Source organism: Neoarius graeffei, chromosome 13 (assembly GCF_027579695.1).
Source record: "Neoarius graeffei isolate fNeoGra1 chromosome 13, fNeoGra1.pri, whole genome shotgun sequence".
NCBI lineage: Eukaryota > Metazoa > Chordata > Actinopteri > Siluriformes > Ariidae > Neoarius > Neoarius graeffei.
In genome coordinates this window covers 47,168,773-47,193,407 of record NC_083581.1, presented here as the reverse complement: position 1 = coordinate 47,193,407, position 24,635 = coordinate 47,168,773, and the positions used below count along the sequence as shown (strand labels likewise).

General features: G+C 42.5%; 1 protein-coding gene across 1 annotated transcript in view; it reads left to right on the top strand.

Annotated features, from left to right (window-relative positions):
• The window catches only part of prpf6 (PRP6 pre-mRNA processing factor 6 homolog (S. cerevisiae)), a 69,310-nt gene that overhangs the window by 24,887 nt on the left and 19,788 nt on the right, over positions 1-24,635 (top strand). Inside the window, exons 7-14 of the mRNA XM_060937894.1 lie at positions 4,688-4,782; positions 5,001-5,157; positions 10,520-10,682; positions 11,894-12,012; positions 12,203-12,421; positions 17,571-17,693; positions 19,440-19,561; positions 19,758-19,896. Coding sequence (XP_060793877.1) covers positions 4,688-4,782; positions 5,001-5,157; positions 10,520-10,682; positions 11,894-12,012; positions 12,203-12,421; positions 17,571-17,693; positions 19,440-19,561; positions 19,758-19,896 — 1,137 coding nt within the window. The remainder of the gene's footprint in view (positions 1-4,687; positions 4,783-5,000; positions 5,158-10,519; positions 10,683-11,893; positions 12,013-12,202; positions 12,422-17,570; positions 17,694-19,439; positions 19,562-19,757; positions 19,897-24,635) is intronic.

Sequence of the window (24,635 nt, the reverse complement as noted above, 5' to 3'; positions counted from 1 at the left end):
ATAGATGATCATTAGGGCCTGAGCATCGAAAGTGCAGGAGCCACTGGAGGCTGCCTGCACCATGGGTTCAAGGCCCTATTGTATTCACAATAGCCCAAGCTATTGTTTTTGGTGTTTTTCATTAACGGGGCCCTAGCACTGTAGGTCATAGAAGCCTTTTGGATCTGTAAGGATTATTGGTGTGGGTGTTTAATACATTTTTCATTTATTTAACTTTCCCTTCAAGCCTTTCTATGAGGGCGCCTACTACTACTGCTACTACTACTACTACTACTTGTATAATAATCCAACTGTTTGTTGTAAAAGGAAAAACAGAAGGATTTCTCTTTTAAAAATGTAAATGGTTTGTGTTGTGTGTTGACCTGAAGGAAAATTTTTTATATGAGTGATTCCACGCTTATGGGTACTGAAATGGGGACATGAACTTATTTTTAAAAATTCACCTAAAACCATTTCTTTTTTTACCATCAGGTCACAAAACATGTAATCTTTAATGAATGATATGTTAAAAGATAACTTTAATTTTCTGAGATGTAATAAAAACATATTTATATGCCAAAGTCAGAACGTAACAGAAGTGTTGTGGACATATATATTCTCAATTTTAACAATGTAGAATTACTTTTTGAAACATAGGAAGGTGATGTTTTAGCAAATATAATTAATAAACATGTGTAGTAGAATAAACATACACATTCTTTCAATAAGATAAACATGGTATATAGCTAGATTGTAATTAATTTGTAACAGACGCGAGATGGACAATCGTAACAGAAGTAATGTAACAGACATCATTTTGGAACTCATAGGCTTGACTTTGGCATATAAATGTTTTTATTACATCTCAGAAAATTAAAGTTATCTTTTAACATATCATTCATTAAAGATTACATGTTTTGTGACCTGATGGTAAAAAAAGAAATGGTTTTAGGTGAATAAGTTCATGTCCCCATTTCAGTACCCATAAGTGTGGAATCACTCATATATATATATATATATATATATATATATATATATATATATATATATATATATATATATATATATATATGAATTATTTTTATTTTTTTTCTTCCCCTCCCTGATGACATGGGAGAACAATTTTTGAAAGCCAAAACCCTTTATTATTATTCTCTGTGAGGTGTGAGTAAAGTTTTTTTGTAAGACTCAGTTTGTTTTATTTTTTCCCTTATTGTCTTTTTATGGTCATAACTATTTATACGTCCATGTGACATTACTGCAGCATTCATATTCTGATGGCCCAGGTTGTTCTGGGGGGGGAAAAATAAGTTTGTAACTTGATTTGTATATTACAGGGTTGAGGTTATGCAAGCATTATTACACAAGGAAAGCGGGTAGAGAAAAAGTAGGAAAAGGTGGCTTGGACCGAAGAGTTTTAAGAGAAGCCGACGTTGTATTTTGTTACTTTAGTTAATTGTGGTGTTAATGATGATAGTCAGGAATGAAGGTTAGCGAAGTGTCCCTATATGTCCTGAGCTTTACATATCGCTCTGCACTATTCAGGAAACAGCACAACTCTTATGAATTGCATCAGTTTACATATGAAATCAATGTTCTTCACTAGTGGGATCGTAATGCATCGTACAGCAGCTCATGAAGTTTAAACTGCACAAAATATCGATACTGAGCATGATGACTTGCATACCAAGCCTGTTGTGCCTATATACACACAAACTGCTGCTTATAGTATTTAAAAACTTTTGTGACCTTTACCACACACATTTAAAGTAACCATACATTCAAAACAGATAATTTCACATGCATACAGAAGTTGGTCTGAAATCGTGGCGGTTAGGGTGCATCAGTTGCCCTCAATTTCATAAAATCTGATGCATTTTTGTTTGGGTGTTCCTTTTCACCAATAAAGACATCCTGTAAAATTTTTTGACCATATTCAAAAGTCTAATGGTGGCACCATGAGGTTCATTTTTTGCCAAAAAACGCTTATTTTATGTTTTCACGTAAGGTTTGAATCACAATGTTGGACTCCATTTATTGATTCCTTGTGAGCCAGAGATCATGTTAAGAACCTTCGCAAGGGATTGAGAAGCATTAATGTGATTCATAATACATTTGTATTGTTTAAAAGTAGTTGAACAATGATTCAATGAACAGCTAAAACTCAAACTGTGCTTGATAATATATTTAGAATATGTACTAAAAACGTGTATCTGAGATATTTGGTATACTCTATAAGGTGCCATAATGTTTCATGAAAAGTGATCGAAATTTTGTCATAAAAGTCATAAAATAGCAGCTTTTTCCATAACTTTGAGCTCCTGGTGCCACCTAGCCTAGTAAACTAGACCCAACCGCCTAGCGGCCAAAAATATTTTTTGCCTAGCGAGTGGGTCTAGCCTCGCACCATATAAACAAAAACACCCCGGGCATCAAATCGTGCCCGCCAATCACAACGCAAGGTTTTTGTTTGGATTCTTTGGGCGGGCTTTTGCAGGAATGATGACAAAACTGCGCGACGCTGGAGAAAGCACAGCAGGAAAGATGGCTACGGCTAGTGAACAGCGCGCGTTTGACTCCGCTTTGGAATCAGTTTTAGAAGAATTAGACTTGGAGTTTTCGTTGAAACATGAGCAGGAAGAGGCTCTCCGCTCATTCCTTTTCAAGAAGGACGTTTTCGCTGTTTTGTCGACCGGCTATGGCAAAAGTCTGATCTACCAGCTGGCTCCGCTCGTAGCCAAAAGGATGGGCTAGTTTGTGCAGTACGAAGAATTAATAAACAGCTTTGAAACATTACTTTTTGATTGTTTCTTATTTTCCCGTTATTTTAAATTTAAGGGAAATTATTTCACCAAGCACCACTAAATAAAAACTCTCAAAAACAGGTTAAGCAAACCCTTGAAAAACACTTGGAAAAAAATGTGTATATGGTACAGACTCCAAACTTGTGGTCATTATCTCCGAACTTCTTAATATCTAGAACCTGTTTATTAATTAATACGCATTTTGAAAAATTATTTATTTCAAGGCCTCCCCCACTGCTTTCTGTCGCTCTGACTACGTCACAGTCACTGTTGCGCTGATTGGTCAGAGCGTTGGCCTATACGCACAGAGACAGTTTGAAAGACGGCGGTTTGTTCCTCCTACCCGCTTCGGAAATGTCTACGGATCGAGGCCAGACTAAATATTCACATTTAGTCTGGCTTGCCAGGCTAGGTGCCACCATTAAACTTTTGAATTTTGTCAAAATATTTCACCCAGTGTGTTTTCTTACCAAAAGGAACATAACAAAAATGCATCATGATCGGAGGAACTTTTCATTTTTAGGGGGCAACTGATGCACCCTAGTGGAGGTGTGTGTGTTAGGAGGGAAATCCACCTTTGTGCAGTCTAGGAGCCTGAATGATCTGGAGAGATTGTGTAAAGAGGAATGGTCTCTGATGCCCTGCTCTGCATTTCCATTTTTATAAAATGTGATCGGAGAAGACTCTGTGCTGTTTTACTGCCAAAGGGAGGTTGTACAAAGTATTACATGCAGGGGTTCCAATAATGGTACCAGTAATGGTAACTAGACAGGGACACACTAACGAGTGCAAACCCCGCCTGCACAGCCATCACTAGGGGTTAACGATCAGTGACAAACCTTGACAATGACCTTAACCTTAGGCCTTTTACTTTGTTCACAAGTTTTAGGTCATTAATACATTTGGCGAAAATTTCGAAGTTCTGCCATGACCTTGACCTTTGACCTTTGACCTCCAAAATTTAATGGTTTCCTTCCTGGGTGATTGGCAACACGTACAAAATTTGGTCCAAATCGATCCATTGGTTCTTGAGATATCTTGCAGACACACAGACAGACAGATACACACACACACACACACACACACACACACACAGACTGACGCAGGTGAAAATAATAACCCCTCCGACTACTGTCGGCGGGGTTAATTATTAAAAGTAGGCAATTTAAAACTGATCAGCAAGTCTCTAGATCAACTGAAATGAAACTTTGTGATGCATTTTCTAGCTATATTGCCCATGTACTTCTAACTTGCTTATTCTGAACCACTGGGTTTTAAAAGGTCCCCAGTAATTTGAAGGTTTGCTTGACTATATTGAATATGCTGAGCCTGGTTGGCCTTGGTTTAACTCTGACTTGTCCGTCAGCTTAATAGAAGTTTTAATTACTTGTATTCAAGACTATTCCTATTCAATTATTTAAGTATAATAGGTAGAATGCTGGGGCGGCACGGTGGTGTAGTGGTTAGCGCTGTCGCCTCACAGCAAGAAGGTCCGGGTTCGAGCCCCTGTGGCCGGCGAGGGCCTTTCTGTGTGGAGTTTGCATGTTCTCCCCGTGTCCGCGTGGGTTTCCTCCGGGTGCTCCGGTTTCCCCCACAGTCCAAAGACATGTAGGTTAGGTTAACTGGTGACTCTAAATTGGCCGTAGGTGTGAATGTGAGTGTGAATGGTTGTCTGTGTCTATGTGTCAGCCCTGTGATGACCTGGCGACTTGTCCAGGGTGTACCCCGCCTTTCGCCCATAGTCAGCTGGGATAGGCTCCAGCTTGCCTGTGACCCTGTAGAAGGATAAAGCGGCTAGAGATAATGAGATGAGATGAGGTAGAATGCTTTCATTAAGCACTGACCAAGCTGAAACTATCCTGTATCATTAGGGGCTATAACGAAATTTAGCATTTTTTGCTCAGGTTTCTGACTCTGTGAGTGGACAGACTGTGGTGGACCCTAAAGGCTATCTGACAGACCTCAACTCCATGATCCCAACACATGGAGGTGACATCAGGTAATTTACTTGTTTCCTTTTTATACAGGATATCCTTCAAATAGTACTGATTTTTTTTTCAATCAATTAAATGCATCTGGTTATTAAATATTTAGTGAATGATTTGTTCAACTATTTAATTTTGAGTGTGTTAATGCTACTCTTGAATATATCCCCAGCCATAAATGATTCTCCAAGCTTTCATGGCTTATCTGATTGTGCGTGTGGTTTTTGTGTAGTGATATTAAGAAGGCACGTCTGTTGTTGAAGTCAGTAAGGGAGACGAACCCTCACCACCCCCCTGCCTGGATTGCCTCAGCACGTTTGGAAGAGGTGACCGGCAAATTGCAGGTGGCCAGAAATCTCATCATGAAAGGAACTGAGATGTGTCCCAAGGTCAGCTGAACTCCTCTTTCATACGCAGTCATGCACACGTTCCATGTGTGTGTTCACGTAATGCTATACAACAGTTAAATATACCCACACCCTCTTTGAGACATTAGATTGTACTCAAGGTAAATATACCCTTTGTCAGTAATATCAATAAATCACATTAACTAAAGTTGCTCTATGATAACTATCAAATGCATACCAAATTTTTTTATTCTGATAGGCCTCATTTAAAGCAGGTTCTCTGAAACGATTATGGAACTATCCTTGGCTTTGTAATCAATAACTAAAAATTTCATCATGGCCCAAACATGACATGGGCTTCTCCCTGTCTTCCAGTTATTTTACACACGTAGGGACTGCCCTTAGGAAGGTCTCGTATAAATGAACAGGAACTGAAGTACTAGCTGAAAGAGAAAAGTCAGCTTGTGTTGCTTACTGAGGTATGGTATCCACTGCTGTAACGACCAAAAAAAAAAAGTCACAGATCCCTGGTGAGGCTCCATAGACCCCATAAGGCTAATTCGTTAAAAAGCAGTATTTATAAACACTCTAGCTTCTTAAATGGAGGGTGGCACGGTGGTGTAGTGGTTAGCGCTGTCGCCTCACAGCAAGAAGGTCCTGGATTCGAGCCCAGCGGCCGACGAGGGCCTTTCTGTGCGGAGTTTGCATGTTCTCCCTGTGTCCGCGTGGGTTTCCTCCGGGTGCTCCGGTTTCCCCCACAGTCCAAAGACATGCAGGTTAGGTTAACTGGCGACTCTAATGCCGCTTTTCCACTACAAACGCGGCTGAGTCGGGCTGAGCCGTGCCGTGCTGAGTTGGGCTGAGTCGAGCTGAGCGGGGCTGTTGGAGTTGCATTTCGACTACAACCGCGCTGAACCGTGCTGGCTGGAAGTGGGTGGACACATTGGGTGGAGTTAGCAAAAGTGGGTGGACGTCATGTGATGTCGTTAAGCAGCGCAAACAGTGACATCAGTGAGCTTTTAAGCGGTAGTCTCACGACCCGGATAGTAAACAATAAACATGGAGGACATGGAGTCGTTAGTGTTGCTGGTCTTGGTGCTGTGGCTTGTTGTCACCGACAACGCCAACAGATACTGGCAAGAGCGTATAGATGAGGCGAGGCACATAAGGCTTCAGAAATTCTCGTAATTCGTAATTATTCTTCTTCCGGGTTTACGGTGTTTACAGATCCCAGCGTGCTCGCGGGGCGTGTGTGGGCATGTGAGGACACTCCTCCTCACCAATCAGTGCACAGGGGAGTGTCTGCTCACGCCCCTAGCCTCACTCGGCTCGGTTTGGCTCGCTTCAGCCCCACTCCAAAACGGTGCGAGTTTTAGGGGCTAAGCAGGGCTGAAGCGAGCTGAGTCGTGCTGTTCTTTGGTAGTCGAAACGCGAGCCGTGTCGGGCTGAAGCGAGCTGAAGTGAGCTGAAAAAGGGTAGTGGAAAAGGGCCATATATTGACCGTAGGTGTGAATGGTTGTCTGTGTGTCAGCCCTGCGATGACCTAGCGACTTGTCCAGGGTGTACCCCACCTCTCGCCCGTAGTCAGCTGGGATAGGCTCCAGCTTGCCCATGACCCTGTAGAACAGGATAAGCAGCAACAGATAATAGATGGATGGACACTTAAAATAGGTTGAATGTTCTGCAAGGTGTTTTAAATGGTCTTGTATTACTACATATATGGTCATAAATAATAGCTGTGATTTAATGAATAAACCACTTTACAGTCAAAAGTGGCCCATGTTTTGATATAGTAACAAGCAAGGCTTAACATTTATATGCAGTACTGTGCAAAAGCCTTAGGCTTTTTTTTTTTTTTTTTAATAAATACACTACCGTTCAAAAGTTTGGGGTCACTTTGAAATGTCCTTATTTTTGAAAGAAAAGCACTGTTCTTTTCAATGCAGATCACTTTAAACTAATCAGAAATCCACTCTATACATTGCTAATGTGGTAAATGACTATTCTAGCTGCAAATGTGTGGTTTTTGGTGCAATATCTCCATAGGTGTATAGAGGCCCATTTCCAGCAACTCTCACTCCAGTGTTCTAATGGTACAATGTGTTTGCTCATTGCCTCAGAAGGCTAATGGATGATTAGAAAACCCTTGTACAATCATGTTAGCACAGCTGAAAACAGTTGAGCTCTTTAGAGAAGCTATAAAACTGACCTTCCTTTGAGCAGATTGAGTTTCTGGAGCATCACATTTGTGGGGTCGATTAAACGCTCAAAATGGCCAGAAAAATGTCTTGACTATATTTTCTATTCATTTTACAACTTATGGTGGTAAATAAAAGTGTGACTTTTCATGGAAAACACAAAATTGTCTGGGTGACCCCAAACTTTTGAACGGTAGTGTATGTTACAGAGAGCACTTTTCAGATTAAAAAAGAAAATATAATGAAGGCTACTGGGTTTTACTGCAAAATTAAGAAGCAAGTGTGACAAAATGTCCAGAAGAACTGTGGCTGGTTCTGCAAGATGCTCAGTAAAACCTACAGCTCATTTCCTTATAAAACTGCACTCATTGTACCGGAGACTGCTTTTTTTTTTTTTTAAGCAAAGGGTCGTCTCGCACCAAATACTGACTTTTTTCATTTATTATGGCTGACTGCTGTTTAATAGTGTGTTTTATGTTGAAACATTCTTTTTTTTAAACCATTTTTGATTTACAGCATTTCTTTACATGTGCCTAAGACTTTTGCACAGTACTGTATGTTAATAACAGTAAGACGTGTGCATATAAGAAGGGCTATCGTGAAGTAGATATGTATGTTTTAATATCGAGATTTAATTCATAAGCAACATACAAATTCTATGAAAGCATGGCTGGATCGTTCAAAAGTAGCATAATTATTTCAGGGAAATCATGAACCTGGTAACACTTGTCACTAGTACCCTGTCCACACTAGGGATTTTGTACCGATACGATACTACTTTCGTACCGCAACACCTGTCCACACTAGCAACTATACCGGTACTGTAGCGGTATAACTGTATCGGTACGAAACCCACAAATGTATGGGTTTTGTACCGGTACAGTATCGGTACTGTAGCGCTTCGCTGTAGTGTGGACAGATGAAGCAGCTCTGTATCGATACAAATATAATGCGCATGCGGAAATGAAACGACCGTGGAGCTACATGGAGCAAAGAAAGGGAAAGAGGGAGGAAGAAAGGAGGAAGAGGGGGAAAAGGGAGAGAAAGGGAGGGGAAGAGAAGGAAAGAGGGGAAAAAGGGAGGGGAAGAGGGAGAAAGTGAGGGGGGAGAAAGGGAGATTCGTTTTCTTTGTTTCTTTCTCAACTGCCTCGCACGTTTTATACGATTCGACTGAATAAATGACCACCAGAAATACAGACTGTACACTGACAACAAAAAGCACACACACGTTGTTTCATCCGCCATATTCTCGGAAGGAAGTTACTCGGTAACCATGGAAACATTTCGCGCACGCGCATTTCAACTTCTGTGAAAGAAAACCGCAAACATTTCTCACTAGTGTGGACAGATGCACTAAACTGTACCGGTATACTTTGTATCGATACAGTTATACCACTATCGTACCGGTATAAGTGTGAACACAGCATAGGTCGTCTTTTGAAGTTATCGGGATGCATTGCTTATGACACTACAATGGTAATGTGGCCTCAAGCTTCTAAGAGCACCTTAGCACACCGGCGCGGGTGCGGGGGGTGTGGCAGCACCCCCTGGTGGTGGACCCTCAAAACTGACATGAACATAAAACAAAACTTACGTGAAAATATATTTGCTTATTTATTGGTTTTCATTTGGCTCTGCTGATTTTATATGTCATGTTTTAGATGTAGGTTGATGAGGGCTACATTTTAGTTATTTAAAAAAGGATTTAATTAAAACTTGTAACTTAATATGTAGCCTAGTGGACCATCAGAATTTTTTTTTTTGTCGTGACGTTGACGTTCAGCTTTTCAGCGCGCGAAATTACAACAGGAAGCGAGTACGAGTCGACCGTCTGTAGAGAAATACAATGTTAGCACATTTCCAGCTTGGTATCTGCGTTGGGTGTGTTAAACCGTGTGGATTTAAGTGGAATAATTGCGAGAAGTCATATGATCAAGACAGCGTTTTAAGGTAAGGCCATTTGGTTATTAATTTTGCCCGCTGTGTCGTGTTCACTTGAGCCTATTTGGTATGCCTTGAACAAGTGCAGGTGTTGCTAGCATCGTGCTTTGAAGTTGACTCAGATGTAACTACAGTCTTAAAAAAATGTTCGTTTAAAACGGTGTGTCCATGCTCATCATGTTTTACTTTTACTTTTCTCAATGGAGAGTGTGAAATACCGCTGCATCACTTTTATGAGTAATTTTTGCAATAGAACACTAAGTTAGTGTCACTAACCCATAGTAGTAGGATGAGTGGGTTCATGGATTTCGGTCTGTTGATTGAGAGAACCATGGTGTTTGTGTTGTTCCAGCGAGAGTGTTGTTCTGTTTCGTGTGTGTGCGTGCGTGCGACTAACTACTGTATTTGAAATGCACACTCGCTTGACTGGATCTGGGTATGTAAGGCTGTAATCGGGTGGAATCCGCGTCTCCTTCAGTTTATCTAGAGCAGATGTAAAACCTGTGACTGTTAAACCACAGCTGTGTGCTTCTGCTTCTAAAATAACCTGTCCTTCGTAATCGTGTTAACTGAGAATTGTCATTGACAGACAGGCTTCAGATTCTTCCATCATCACTCAAAAAAAAAAAAACAAATGTCGTTTTTACGGATTAGGCCTATAAATAGTAGGCAGTTTAACGAAATATTGCAATTGCAAGCTTAAAAGGATTTCGGACGCCTGATTGGTTAAAATGCAGGAAATTGCATCTAAGAAATACAAAATTTTCTGGGGGAGGACCCCCAGACCCCCCTTCAAAAAAATGTCCCAGGTCACGTCACAGCACCCCCTGCTGATAATGTCTTCCCGCACCGCTGCCTTAGCAAGTGGTCTGGGTGATGGGATCACAAGACATGCTTGACCCCATTCGCGCACACTATTTAGTGCTGTCCACTTGTGAGGTGATTCCCAAAAATACCAAGTAGGTCTGATTGGGGCCACTGTTTTCCAAAATGGTTGCATGTGCTATAGAAATGTGGACAAATACAATTCATTGGACAGTATTAAAAATTTGTAACAAAGAAAAGATTTAACCTGGGTATTAGTTATTACAAAGGATGTTATTCACAGATTAACAGGAATGTTGAGCTCTGGCTAAACGTAGCCTGTTTAAAACCCCAAGGGATTGGTGTTTACGTGTGTGTGTGTGTGTGTGTGTGTGTGTGTGTGTTTTGTTTGTTTGTTTGGTTTGTTTTTTTATTTTTTGTTTTGTTTTTTAAATGTGCAGAGTGAGGATGTATGGCTGGAGGCTGCACGTCTGCAACCAGGAGACACTGCAAAGGCAGTTGTTGCTCAGGCTGTGCGTCACCTCCCTCAGTCTGTGCGCATCTACATTCGAGCAGCTGAGCTTGAGACAGACATCAGGGGCAAGAAACGAGTCCTGCGCAAGGGTCAGTGATTGAGTGTCTGTCATTTAAAGAAAATTCCACTGTTTCCGACAGTTTTGAAATATTGCATCTTTGTTTAAGTTAATACTAAAACAACTACCTTCTGGTTTCTATTAATTTCTTTTTCTGTCCTCAGTAAAGTCATTTAAAAAAAAAAGTACAAGTCATACAGATTTTTCTCTTTTTAAAGGGATCCTCCAGCAGATTTATTCTCAAACTTATTTGAAGTAAAAGTAGTCACAGATTTCAAAAATCAAACTTTCATTTTCCGAGACCAAATATCATTCGAGAGAAATTAATTTTCCTTAAAATGCCAGATGGGCTTCCTGCGGTGGTGACGTATGCGATGACGTCAGGTAGTGGTCGCTTGGAGCAGCTCAGCTGTTTATATTCTCTGTTTACATCATAGTTTTGCTGGTTTTAAAAGCATTTTTACCAAATTTGTCAGTTTTTAAATAAGTATGTCTCATTGTGTAGCATATAAATGCCACAATGATGCTAAAAAGAATGCACAAGCTGGAACTAGACTGCATTTCTGCAGAGAAAATGCCAAGTGTGCTTGCTCAGCTGTGGCAGAGGGTCACCGACAGAAACTGGATCAGACATGAGACATCATGCTGCACACACACACCCCACACACACACACATGCGCATGCACGATCTACAGAAAGTGTGTGAGACAAAGTGTGTGATTGGTCAGATATTCAGTTGATTTGATTTTCATTTAATAGTAGCTAAATTGTTTTGTATATCTGCAAACTGCTGTGGGGGTACTGGGTCGGTTGTGGGGTAAAGGGAGTCACTGTGCTGTGCTCCGCTCTTTGGTTTCCTGACTTTTTTTTTTTTTGTTCTTCGCATGCCTGTTTAAAGTCAAGGTATTGAAGTAGTTACAGGCAGAAAACCTCAATTTCAAAACTTGATTTTTCCTCACTTTTGGCCATAAATCAGCCACAGCAACATCCAGTAAACGCCCATCAAGTGCATTCCACCACATAGAACCATTTACAAGGCAACGCTCATCAGGATTTAATCAGCGCATTGTTTTATACGTGTGCGGGTTTTTTTTTTTTTTTTTTTTGTCTCGCTATTCGTGAAATATGGAGCTACAACTCACAATTGGTGCCAAGCACTGTAATATATTGCACAGTATTCCTGGAACTTTTTTTTTTTTTTGTGTAATGAATTTCCTGGTGTGTGTAAATCCACAACCGCAGCTCTAGAGAACGTATCTAAATCAGTGCGCCTGTGGAAGACAGCTGTTGAACTGGAGGAGCCTGAGGATGCCAGAATTATGTTGAGCCGAGCTGTGGAGTGCTGCCCAACCAGTGTAGAGGTACAGTCATGCTCTCAAATTGCTGTTTAGCCATATACCGTGTGTATGTATGGGTTTTTTTTTTTGTTTGTTTGTTTTATACACTTTTTTTTTTTTTTTTTAATATTTATATATTATAAAATACATACATACATACATACATACATACAGAACTGTATCCCTCTCACACACCATTTCACTGTGCTTTTAGCTGTGGCTTGCCTTGGCCCGGTTAGAGACTTATGAGAATGCAAGACGTGTTCTGAACAAGGCTCGTGAGAACATTCCAACTGATCGGCACATCTGGATCACAGCCGCCAAGTTGGAGGAGGCCAATGGCAACACGCAGATGGTGGAGAAGATCATTGACCGAGCAGTCACCTCCCTGAGGGCCAATGGGGTAGAGATCAACCGTGAGCAGTGGATACAGGTGAGCTACGAATGCTTACAAATGGTCATTTCTGAGCTAATTTTGCTTTGTAGCTGCCATGTTAAAATAATGAATTCCAGTGATGCATGACCAGTATGAAATGTGTTTATTTGAATCAGTTGTCTTTTATCGGAAATAGATTTTTGAAATTTTTAGCTTCCAAGATTGCAATTTCAAAATTTGAAGGTGATACTTCAATGGATTTTTGGCTGTAAATGTTTCCTGTACGACTGGCTGCCACCGGGGTGGTCCTGGGAGCGGTCCGACCGGGCAGCCAGCCGGGGCGGCATCACGGGGGGGCGGCGCGGGCGCGAAAAAAAAAAAACGGTCCCAAAAAAAAAAGGTCCCCCGAAAAAAAACATTGTACTAGTCATCAAAAAGACTTTACTACCATAGTACTACACTACTATGACATTACACAGAGTCTTAAGTGATACATTACGACTTGATCATTGCCATTCTGGTAACAGCAAATTTATAACGGGCCGTGTCCGCGACGTACAACACACGGTGAGAAATGTTTAAACGACCATGTAAAGCTGTTAACATTCTGTTGGCTAATACAGAGCCTAACGCGGGGGGGGCACGAGCGCGAAAAAAAAAAGGTCCCCAAATAAAACCCCCCGAAAAAAAAAACGACGGGCCGGGGGGGCGCCGGCAGGGGGTTTCGCCCGGGGAGTAAATCACTCTAGGATCGCCACTGGCTGCCACATAACTCGAGCATTACTGATCCACCCTCATGCTTAACAGGTGGCAAGGTGTTCTTTTCCTCAAATGATCCATCCATGCCGCCCCCCCCCCCCCCCCCCCCCCCCAAAAAAAATGTACATTGGATGACTTGTTTCTAGAGTTCCGTTTTTTTAGTTCATCAGTAAACAGCACTTGTTTCCAAAAATTATCTGGATGTTTTGCATTCAGACCTTCACTTTTGCGATGAGGTTGCAGGTAAAGTTTCCTTCTGATGACTCAACCATGCAAACCATGTTTATGCAAGGAACACTGTACAGTACAACAGTGCACCACCACTCCTGTGTCAGCTAAACTCTTCTGCAGCTTCTTGCTGTCATCTGGGGATTTTGCTTTGAATGTGCGCTTCTGTCTGAATGTTTTCTTGGTATTCTGCATCTTGCCTTGACTTCCACGCTTCCCTTAACTGCCATTTCTTAACATTTGACAGTGTATATTGGATGGATATATATAAATTTAATTAATTTTTTTTTATTCTATCTACATTCACTGGATATGACCAATCGCATGCTCTGATTGGCTACTCGAGGATACCGGCTCATATACTATGAGTAGAGAAAACCAAAACGGTGGAGCGTTTTGTTCAACTAACCAAGGATGAAATAAAAACTCTGCTCGAAAACAAAACCCCAAAATATACAAAGAAACAAAATATGGAATAAAAGTATTTGATGAGATTTTTTTTTTTTTATTTCAAGAATGATTATAGCAGCATTTTTCACAAATTGCCACTGTCATTTTGCCGGTTTGTTTACATTCTAAACGGAAATGATTTTGTATAAAGTTTTTATTTATCGAATTTGCAAAAAAATAACAAAAATGCTCCATTTCTGAAAGTCCTGTGAATGGAATAAGTTATTCCACTCAGTCTCATCGTACATGGTTTATAGCCAATTTGGTGCTACGCGCAGGGCCGTGTTAACCCTTGCCGAGGCCCTGGGCAGACACCCCCCCACCCCACCCCCGCCTGTTGTCAACTGCACTCAGCAAATTCACCCCCTCAGACGTGCCTGTCTAACTAGACACAGAAACTTAAATAATGACAGTGGCACAATTAGAAATGCTATTGAACGATAAAACTTTATCCATCAACACCTATTTAATCGAGAAAAAGCAATGGTGAAATAGGCAATTGCATGGTGAAAAAATCCATCAGACATCACGGTTAACAAGTCTGGTTAACTAAAGTTTAGCCTCAAGAAGCCTTTGAATGAGTGAGTCAATGAACAACATGTCAAGAACATAACCTCGGCCTACAACAGTTTCTTTAGTATTCAGAACAAGAACATTCATTTGGTATATAACCATTCGTTTTCATTTTGGAATCCAGGCGACTTTTAACTTGTGAAAACAAAGAGTGATAACAAAGAAAAATATCTTGCTTCTCAGAAATAAATCTCAAAATGTTAGGCGATGTGAAACATTTCATCCTTTCACACACGTAATGTCCCAAACAGCAGTGGCACACAGCTTCGCGCATTCAGTTTGACAGCCATGGGTCAACTTACAAGGGCACTTTCCTACTTTTCTGGAAAGCGAAGTCATTAATTAAATCATTGAACTCAAGCTGGCGTAGCGTGTGAAGACATGGTGGACAGTGATCATATTGACAATGACGGGTGATTTATGCGACGGGACAAGGTGGGCTTCCTTACGGGTGGCGAAATGCATCAGAAATGTTATCAATACGATCAAAACTTCTGAAAATATCGTTTCATATTTTCCGATCTCGCTACCCTCCGAGGCCCCCTAGTGGCCGAGGCCCTGGGCAGCTGCCCATGAAGCCCATTAGGATAACGCGTCCTTGGCTACACACCTCATCAGCTATCAGCACATATACGACTCAGTTTCATGGAATAGCTGTTAAATAGCCTTCACTTGCTTTGTATGACGAGGTTAAATTCATTTTCTAATCCTTAGTCAGTTGCTTAGAGAGAGAAGTACATGGCTGAGTGTTCGTACACCGTTTGAAGTCAGATTGCATTATCATCTGGAATTGTTATTCCTAATGCCAATGAGGGAAATGCCTGCCTAATGAGTCTGAATAAGTCAGAGGAAGGCTAATTAGTTAATTAAAGGAGACTTACCCCTTTTCCACATGTTGACACAGTTCTCTGAGATCTTGATGATGATTTTGACCAAAGACATGCTTTGGTCAAAATACCACAAGACTAAGGCCCTGTCCACACGGCAACGGATTCAGGTGAATCTGATAAAATTGTTTATCGTTTCGGCCTGGCGTCCACACGGCACCGGCGTTTTGGGTGTCCCAAAACGAAATCTTTTGAGAACGGGTTCCAGAGTGGAAAAATCTGGCAACGGCGCTGTTGCAAAGTTGTCTGGATGAGTAGAACGGATTTGTTTACGATGACGTCACAACCACATGACAATCCCGCCAGCAAAAATAGGGGGGGGGGAAGGAGCGATCTCACCTCTTCAGATGTTGGTTTAAGTCCGACAATACATTCCTCAAAAAGGGCGTAGAAGAACAAAGTAATCCATCAACGTGTAGCATTCAATTTATTCCGGACCATTAAAGAATTCTGGAGGATCTCAGAATGTTGGTGTACCGGCTTCCATCTACCCCCGTTCATTCCTCTCTCTCTCTCTCTCTCTCTCTCTCCATCTACCCCGTTCATTCCTTTTTCCGCGTCTCCATTCAAAAAACGAGCACGTGATTTAAAGGGACTATATCCATAGGGTAGGGAGTGAGAAGGTGTGTGCGTGTGACAGTGACAGGGTGAGTGACAGGGAAGAACCTAGGCTCATGCTCGCCCTGAATTTCTCTTAAAGTGAAGGCAGAAGAACGTTCAGCGCCTGGCCAGGCTTTCTATGTATTAATTTACATAGACGCTTTAATATGAAATATAAATAAGTGTCTTAGACAATAGATACTATTTTACGCTACTGACTAATAATCAAAACTTTATGTGGCTGATGCTACAGAAGAAGGGGTTTATGCGCATGCGTCTACTACTTCTATTGTTCTGGTGTCTCCTATGGGACCGTCTTACAGCGCACGTAGAGGTGTGGTATGTGTATTGCATCGTTTTCAGCAAGCGTTGCGTTGCCATATGAACCTGATATTTTACTGATCCGTTGCCCATGTGAATGCGATATTTAAAAAAAAAAAATCTCATTGCCGTTGTCGTGTGGATGTAGCCTAAGGGCCTCTGCATGCTCTTGCGACAAGGCTTTCGCAGATAGCTTTTCGCAGACAGTTGTAATTTATCGTTGAGCGGGGAGTAATAGGTGTGCGCGATGTTATTCACCGCCACAACGCAAGGGGGCGCGAAGTCGTGGAGTAGTTGGTGGGTGTGGTTAGTGGAGTGTTTATCCTCCGGTTACTTATAATGACTAGAACTGGAGTCGTATAGATGTCCGTACTTCCTCACTTCCTCGATCAACCGCTCTTCGTGCTGCTCCATCTTCGCTCGTGTTTTTAAAAATGGCGGTCGTGAAAACAAACCAAACCGGGAAAGTAGGGAAGCGGAAGTGCGTGTACAGCGGATGTAGAGTGGACCAATCAGAGCCCTCTTGTCTGCGATGCTGTCTGCGAGGCTTCTGCGGTGGTCACAATTTTTGGGAGGTGCGCGCAGAGCGTCTGCGAAGGTGGGGGGGCTACGCGGACGCTATCTGCGACGCTATCTGCGAGGACTGCGTTGTCAGCATAAATTGGCCTTTAACCACCATAGGACCATTCTCACCAGCTAAACGACCCTGTTCAGAACAGCTGGTTTGAATGTCTGTTCCTATAAATGGTAATGAGCCACTGCTTATCACACCCCCCTCTTCTGCAGGGTGTGCCAAAGCGAGTATGGCTTTGTGTACCATTGCAATTGTTGAGCGTTACCTGTATTGTGGATCTTGCAGCAAGTAATGCACATAACTTTGGTTATTGGTTGTTTGGGTGGTAGTATTTTATAATGACCTCCCTCTCTTGACACAAGGAGGGGAGCCGAATCTGAATAACTTGTTGAATTATGCATATTCTGAGCGACGCAAACCCCCCCCCCCCCCCCCCCCCCCCCCCCCAAAAAAAAAAAAAACTTGACTGGGTTGTCTTGACTTTGTGGGTTAGTAGGCACTCCAGATGCCCAAATGTACGAGCACAAGCACTGAAAAAGTAAGTTGTTTCATATGTAAGTTATATTTGGTAACTGTGCATTAGTGTTTGCAGAATCTAGCTAGCGAGCTTGCGGCAGTTGCATCTATTTCTTTTCACTTTCAAAAATCAATAAAATGTGTGATTTGGCCAGACTTCCCCAAACCTTTGCATGCAACTGCATTGATTATGCTGTACACTTCTTAAATAAGTCTGCACAACATTTAACCTTCAGTCCAGTTCATATGTCTCTCACTTTTTTTTTTTTTTTTCTTTTTCCTTTCCTGCTCCATACAGGATGCTGAGGAGTGTGATAAAGCTGGCAGTGTTGCCACTTGTCAGGCTGTGATCAGAGCGGTCATTGGTATTGGCATTGAGGAGGAAGACTGCAAACACACATGGATGGAGGATGCCGAGAGTGTAAGCACCTTCGTTATTAGAATATTTGGACTGAAGGTCCGAAGTTTCCCTACCCCTACGTCTTGCAGTGGTGGAAACTCGGCTGAGGGTGACGTGTGATCAGACAGAATTAATTCGAAGACACGACTCTGAAGTTAATTATCGTAGATCCAGGCGGATGAAATTCTAATGCTCAACTCACGGACGTTTTGAGTGGATTTTATATTGAGGTGTGATGAGGCAGGTCAGGCTTCCTGCCTCTCCTTGTTTAGTCGTGCAGATTGGTGGTTGTTCAAAGGGAAGTCCTGGGGTGAAATTCCAGTTCAGACCCTCTTAAGGGCTACATTTTGGGGACACCATTTTTCATGTTTGAAAAAACGCATAGATCATGAACCTGTTGTACACTCCTGGAACTTGGACCAAAGTTCCAAGCATGATTTTACGATGCATGTAAATGCAAAAATCACCTAGTTGTTGAGTTCCCTGTGCCTTTGAGAAAAACAGAGCAGGTCATATTCATGGAGCATGCAATTTTCACACACACCCCACAGTACATGAAAGTTAAGTGCATGAGGGAGCAGAGTGGTCTGGAGTCTTTGGTGTTGGGGCTGTCCTGGTTGTTGGTCTTACAGATAACCTCAAGTGAACTTTAAGAAGCAGTTTATGAGCCGTGTCCTTCCTAACCACACGTCGCACTGTCTTGGTATGGTTTCTGTAGTGTACATGAAAGGTCATACTTTAGGGGCAGTTTCAATGACACATTTTCTACAGTTGCACACTTAATTTGAGTGATGTATATTATTTACCAGCTGGGAGGTCCGTATCGTGAAATACCGTGACCGAGGTCTTGAAAGTACTGAGCGAGGCCCTCTGGGCCGAGGTCAGTATTCAAGACTGAGGTCACGGTATTTTACCATACGGACCGACCTTAAGCTGGTAAATAATATATTTATTTTTTTCTTTCCTAAATTCTAACAGAAAACGAGAGCGCCCGAAAGGGAAAACCGAGCCAAGCCGCCGTTTTGAATCTTCATTCACGGCTGTAATTCAAATAGCTTCCTCCTCGGTATACAAGTGCACTTCCATGGCAGGAAAAAAACTACATTTTGCCACCTATGTAGTCCCCTGTTTATACAAAATTGAGTCATTCATGGGGGCGTCGTGGTTCAGGTGGATAAGGCGCCATACCATAAATCCGGGGACCCGGGTTCGATTCCGGCCCGAGGTCATTTCCCGATCCCTCCCCGTCTCTCTCTCCAGCTCATTTCCTGTCTCTACACTGTCCTATCCAATAATAAAAGGGTGAAAAAAGCCAAAAAAAAAAATCTTTAAAAAAAAAAATTTGATTCATTCAGGATTCAGCCATGTTTTTGCTCTGCGTTAGCAACAGATACAGGTTTTTAGCTTTCTCCTGAAATTTTTTTTTTTTTTTTATTTCATCTTCCTCAGGGTAGTAAAACTCGCTTTCACTGTGAAGACTGTCGTTATCGCTATCCATGCTGTAAAATTAATGCTATTCTCCTGAGAAATGTGAAAATAAATGTTGACAAAAATTGCTACTATGTTTGTTGTGAACGACTGAGTCGCCAAAGGTCCATAACCGGGGTCCGTATCGTAGGACACGGACCCGCTCGCCAGCCAATCAGAGCGCAGGATTTGATGGAAACCGGACTGCAAAAAAAAAAAATTTTATTGGTTTTAATTGTTTGTGTTTTATATATATATATTTTTTAATTCTAACTTGGACCTTGTGTGTGCGTGTGCTAGTGTGTGGCTCATGGAGCAATGGAATGCGCTCGTGCCATCTATGCCCACGCATTGCAGGTCTTCCCCAGCAAAAAGAGTGTGTGGCTTCGAGCAGCTTACTTTGAGAAGAGTCACGGTACACGGTAAGACGGCAGTTCTAATGTAGATAAATGATTAGTAACTCTTCCTATCTTGAATCAGCCAGAGTCAGTTAGAGCAGTTTGCTCAGGAAGAGTGGGCCAAATTACTTGTTGGCAGATGCAGAAGGGTGGGGGGGGGTCACCTTGATAGATTTTTGCTTGGAATGATCAGTTGATTTTGTCTTTCTCATTCTCTTAGAGAGTCTCTGGAGGCTCTTCTGCAGAGGGCTGTGGCTCACTGTCCCAAGGCAGAGGTGTTATGGCTGATGGGGGCCAAGTCCAAGTGGCTGGCTGGAGATGTCCCTGCAGCAAGAAGCATTCTTGCACTGGCCTTCCAGGTGAAATCCAAATCTGCATCATTTTCACTCCTACAGTATAAACTACACCATGCATGGGTCTTAAATGTCTTAGCTTCACTGTAACTTAAGACCTATTTCTAAATAAACAGCTAAACATAACTTGGAGCATTATATCCACACTGTGATACCACATCTCAATATTATACAAGAATAAAATATTTGTCAGGTTTAGACATTATAATATAATGTCAGTGAATGGATTTGTTCGTTGTAGTAATGTTTTGACAATTACAGTGGATATAAAGTTTAAAATGGCAGGTTTTTGTGATGTGATTTAAAAAAAAAAAAATTCTATCTTTATTGTGAATTTGCAGTTCTGGATGGAAGATCTCCTCCATAAATCGTGGATGGCAGCTTTTAGCTCGAGGGTGACAGGGTTATGCCACAGTACTTCAGAGACTTTATAGGGGTGTTCACACGGCAACTTTTACTCCGGTATAGCACCGGGGCTGCCCCAGTAGAGCGTTCACACGGTACAAAGTTATACCGGCGTAGCCCCTGAAAGCTGCTTAAACTGGTGCAGATCTAACCCTGCTCGGGAGGTGGTTTAAGAAATTTACTCCGGAGTAAATGCTAGTTTGCGGGGCAGCACCGATATAAAATGGGACGTCTGAACGCTACAGGGGTAGACTCGCTACGCGTGAGGAGAGTTGATTACATACGGGCATTGCATAATTTGCATCCTGGTATTTTGCGCTTCCAAAATGGCGAATATCAACAACAACAGAACTGCGTGTCTTCATCCACGTTGTTTTCCCGGCGCTTGGTGATGCCATGACAACCGTCCACATGGCCATGAACGACACGAAGTCGTCGATTTGTTGCCGAATGAATTGTAGAATGCGTCGTTTTCGTGCTCTCTTGTACTTGTGCAACCTTTCCTTTCTCTCTTTTACCCTTTTACGGTGTCTGATAGACCACAACGTAGAAAGTTTGTCTGGAGAAGTATAAACCATGGTTTTTCGATATATCAATCACAAGGCAGGAAAAGGAAGTACGTTTTCACGCATGCGCATATTTCATTTCCGCATTATTACTATCGTATAGCACGGTCACAAAAACTGCCGTGTGAACGCAAGTGGGGCTGCACCGGTGCTAACACGCTTCTCTCTAGTAAGCAGGTTTGTGACGTGTGAACGCTCCACAAAATTTACACCGGTGTAAGATATATCGCAACAAAATACATCGGTGCAGCATCAATGCAAATATGTGCCGTGTGAACACCGCTTATGATGCAGTCCTTAAATCGCTTCTTTGGTCTTCTGATACCTTGCTCTCAGATGACCAGTTCTCCACAGAATAGTTTCTTTGGGATTCTATGGTTGTCCATATGGACCAGATGCCCAGTCCACTGTAGCTGGTGCTTAATGATCATGCGTTCGACAGCGGAGCAGTTGGTAATTCTCTGTCTAGTTAGCCGTCACTTGAGAGCATGCTTCCTGATATATATGAATGCGTCTGTGTTCTTTAATTGTTGGCCATCGATAATGATGGTTGACTCAGTGTATTCTGCCTTTATCCTTGTAGAAGCATTCTAATGCTGTCAGATGGGCTGGGCATCTCCTCTGCACAGCTCTGTTCTTCACCCCACACATTTTCGATTGAATTTAGACTTGGACTCCAGCTGGGCCATTCCAAAACCTTGATCTTGATTTGGTGAAGCCATTCCTTTGTCGATTTGAATATGTTCTGTGGGTCATTGTCATTCTGAAAGGTGAAATTTCCCTTCATTACTCACAACCCACTGTACGTGCTGCTACGGGCGGTCTACGGTAAAAAATTTGGCAAAACCGTGCTTGAGACTTGCGCGTGTTCAGCGCCATAGAAGGTCGCAGACTGCCCGTGGAGACGTTTGGTCCTGCACATGCAAATTCTACTGGCCTTGCGACAAATCAAGAATGCATACACTACGTACGGGACCCGTACTCCTTTTGTACGCCTGAACCAAGTCAGCAGCACGGCTAGTAGGGGATTTTTGCGATGACAGTAAGACACGAGTGGCGCCCGGTTATTATACGAGTGGCGTGCCTCAGAAATACTACACAAGTATTCCACACTTGCTATTTGTGCGGCCCGCAAGACAGAAGTACGTCTCACTTTCTACCCCTATGTGCGGTGTGCACATGACCTGCACGCAGTGCACGCGACACGAGGGGCAAGACTCTGGGTATATGTATTGGGAAGGAACCGATCATGTAGCGTGTAGCATTGTAGAAAGGACATTTGCTGTTTTTATTTGAGTATATGTTAATTTACCATGCAAACGTCAAATAATAAAACATGAGTATAAGGGAATAATGCATTTTATTACATTGTAAAAAATCCCAGCTAAATAGCCCAACAGTTTGAGCACTGAAACTCACTCTGACTCCGAGCTGCTGTCCTGCTCCTACTCCTGCTGAGTGGTGGGACAGGGTGTCGGGATGTCCTTGTCCTTTTCACTGAGCATGGTACAATGGCCTGACAGCGATGATGGGATTGCAATGTCCTCACTTCTGGGCGTCGTTAGCTGAAACATACATGAAAATCAGCATATATAATATTAATTGCATAAGCATATAGATACTGAAATGAATGTTTAAAGCATGTGTATTTACCTGTGAAAATCCCTCTGGCAGGGTGCTGTGCCTTCTGCCAGCTTGAAGGCATACTTCTCCCTGTCCGTGCAGGGCTCGCCGGTGCTGCTAACATCAAATTCTTCCTCCTCCTCCCCCTCTGCTGTTTCAGGCTGGGTTACTTCACTTTTGCTCGCTTCTTCTTGGGTCCCATTTTCTAAACTTTAAACTGAAAATTTTTACATTTTTCCCACAAAATATCCAGTGGTCTTCAGTTGAAAGACAGATACAGACTGCTGCAGACATGCTGGTTTTATACCCACTCCTGGCTTGCATCACACGCAAGTTATGAGTTATTGTAACGTGCTAATCACATGCGTCACAAGTGCGGCCCGTACTCGTAGCGCAGGAAACTGGTAAAATGCAAGCCGCACTCACTGAGCATGCACTGATGACGTGTGTCAGACATGCGCTTTCCACGGGCTAACGGCGCAATTTTTCCCACGCCTCAAGGAAGCCAGGCGTGCAACCTGTACTTGACAAGTACTTTGCCCGTACTCCTCCTCCAAACTTTCCCCCGGGTTCACCGCAACCCTGCAGCACGGCTACGAGCTACCAGACCCTGCTACCCGTGCATGTCCAAAACACTTACAGCGGGTTGTGAGTGAGACTTAAGTATTTTAGCAGAAACCTTAAGGTTTTGCACCAAAATTATCTGGTATTTGGAGTTATTCACTATTCCCTCCACCCTGATTAAAGCCCCAGTTCAAGCTGAAGAAAAGCAACCCCAAAGCATGACGCTGCCACCCCCATGCTTCACCATGGGAATAGTGATGGTTGGTTGAAAAAAAAAAATCATATATTTTGGTATTCTGGCCAAAAGGTTCAGCTTTGTTCTCATAACACATTGTCATGTGATTTTGGGGAATACATTTATTTTGTTAAAAGGCTTCAGTCTTGCCGCTCTACCCCATAGCCCAGACGCATGATGTAATCAGGAGATTGTCACATGTAGGGAGCAACCAGAACTTGCTTTTTTTTTTTTGTCCTTCATTTTGTTCTTGTCATCTTGGTAGTCTTTGAACATTGTGTTCTTCGTAATGCCACTGCTATAATAATAATAATAATAATAATCATAATAATGTTAAATTTATATAGCGTCTTTCAAGAAACCCAAGGACGCTTTACAATTATAGACAAAGAAAAATAAATAAATAAATAAATAATAAAAAATTAAAAGTCCACCAAGTAGGGGTCAAGATGCAATTCCAGTGGTGTAGCAGCCACAGTCCCACCAAAAGGCGCATGAAAACGAGTCCCACATCTCCAGCACAGCCGCCGTGACGCCGTCAGCAACATCGCCCGAACACCACGCCGTGGATCCACAAAGCGAGCACAGAAGCTCCGCCACGCAGAGCGCTGGTGTGTCCCAAACCGCCTGCACAGCCACCGCAACGCCACCGAGCAACATCGCTCAGAACATCACACCAAGCGTTAAAGCACAGAGCGCTGGACAACCACGATGTTAAATGAGCAACGAGGTCACTGCAGTCCACAGCTGGGAGCGCAGGCATCACCCACAGTGAACTAAGGCCTGGAGGGAACCGACGCCCAAAACTGGGTCCGGAGCTACACCACAACCCGCGGACAAAACACTCAAACAAACATCAGACTACACAAACGCACAGGAAAAAAAAATGAAAATTGAAAAAGAAAATAAAAAAAGCTCTGGTGAGAAGCGGCAGCCAGAATGCGCACGACGTACTCTCAACCGGAAACGAAAGAAAAAAAAACTGCTGCGTCATATTGTCTTCAGTGTTCCATGGTATAGACCTTGTGCATGTGATGTCATGGTCATGTGATTATCTGTTTACACCGCCACATTGGGGATCACGCTGTCGCAAGTTTGTAAGTGATACCCGCTGTCGCGATGTCGTCTTCTCAAGTCTGCCTCTCGACTTATGCTGAATCCCTGGATGTCGCAGCAAAAAATCGCTATAGAGATAAGATTGCTGTCTTAGGGGTCGACCCATATATCATTTAGTAAGAGTGAAACCAAATCTGCGCTTGATTGTTCAAGCTGCCAGACGCAAGTTACCCCGATGTACATCACTATCTAATCAACACGCCAGGGGGTTACAGTGGTCAGTCACTAAAAGCCTA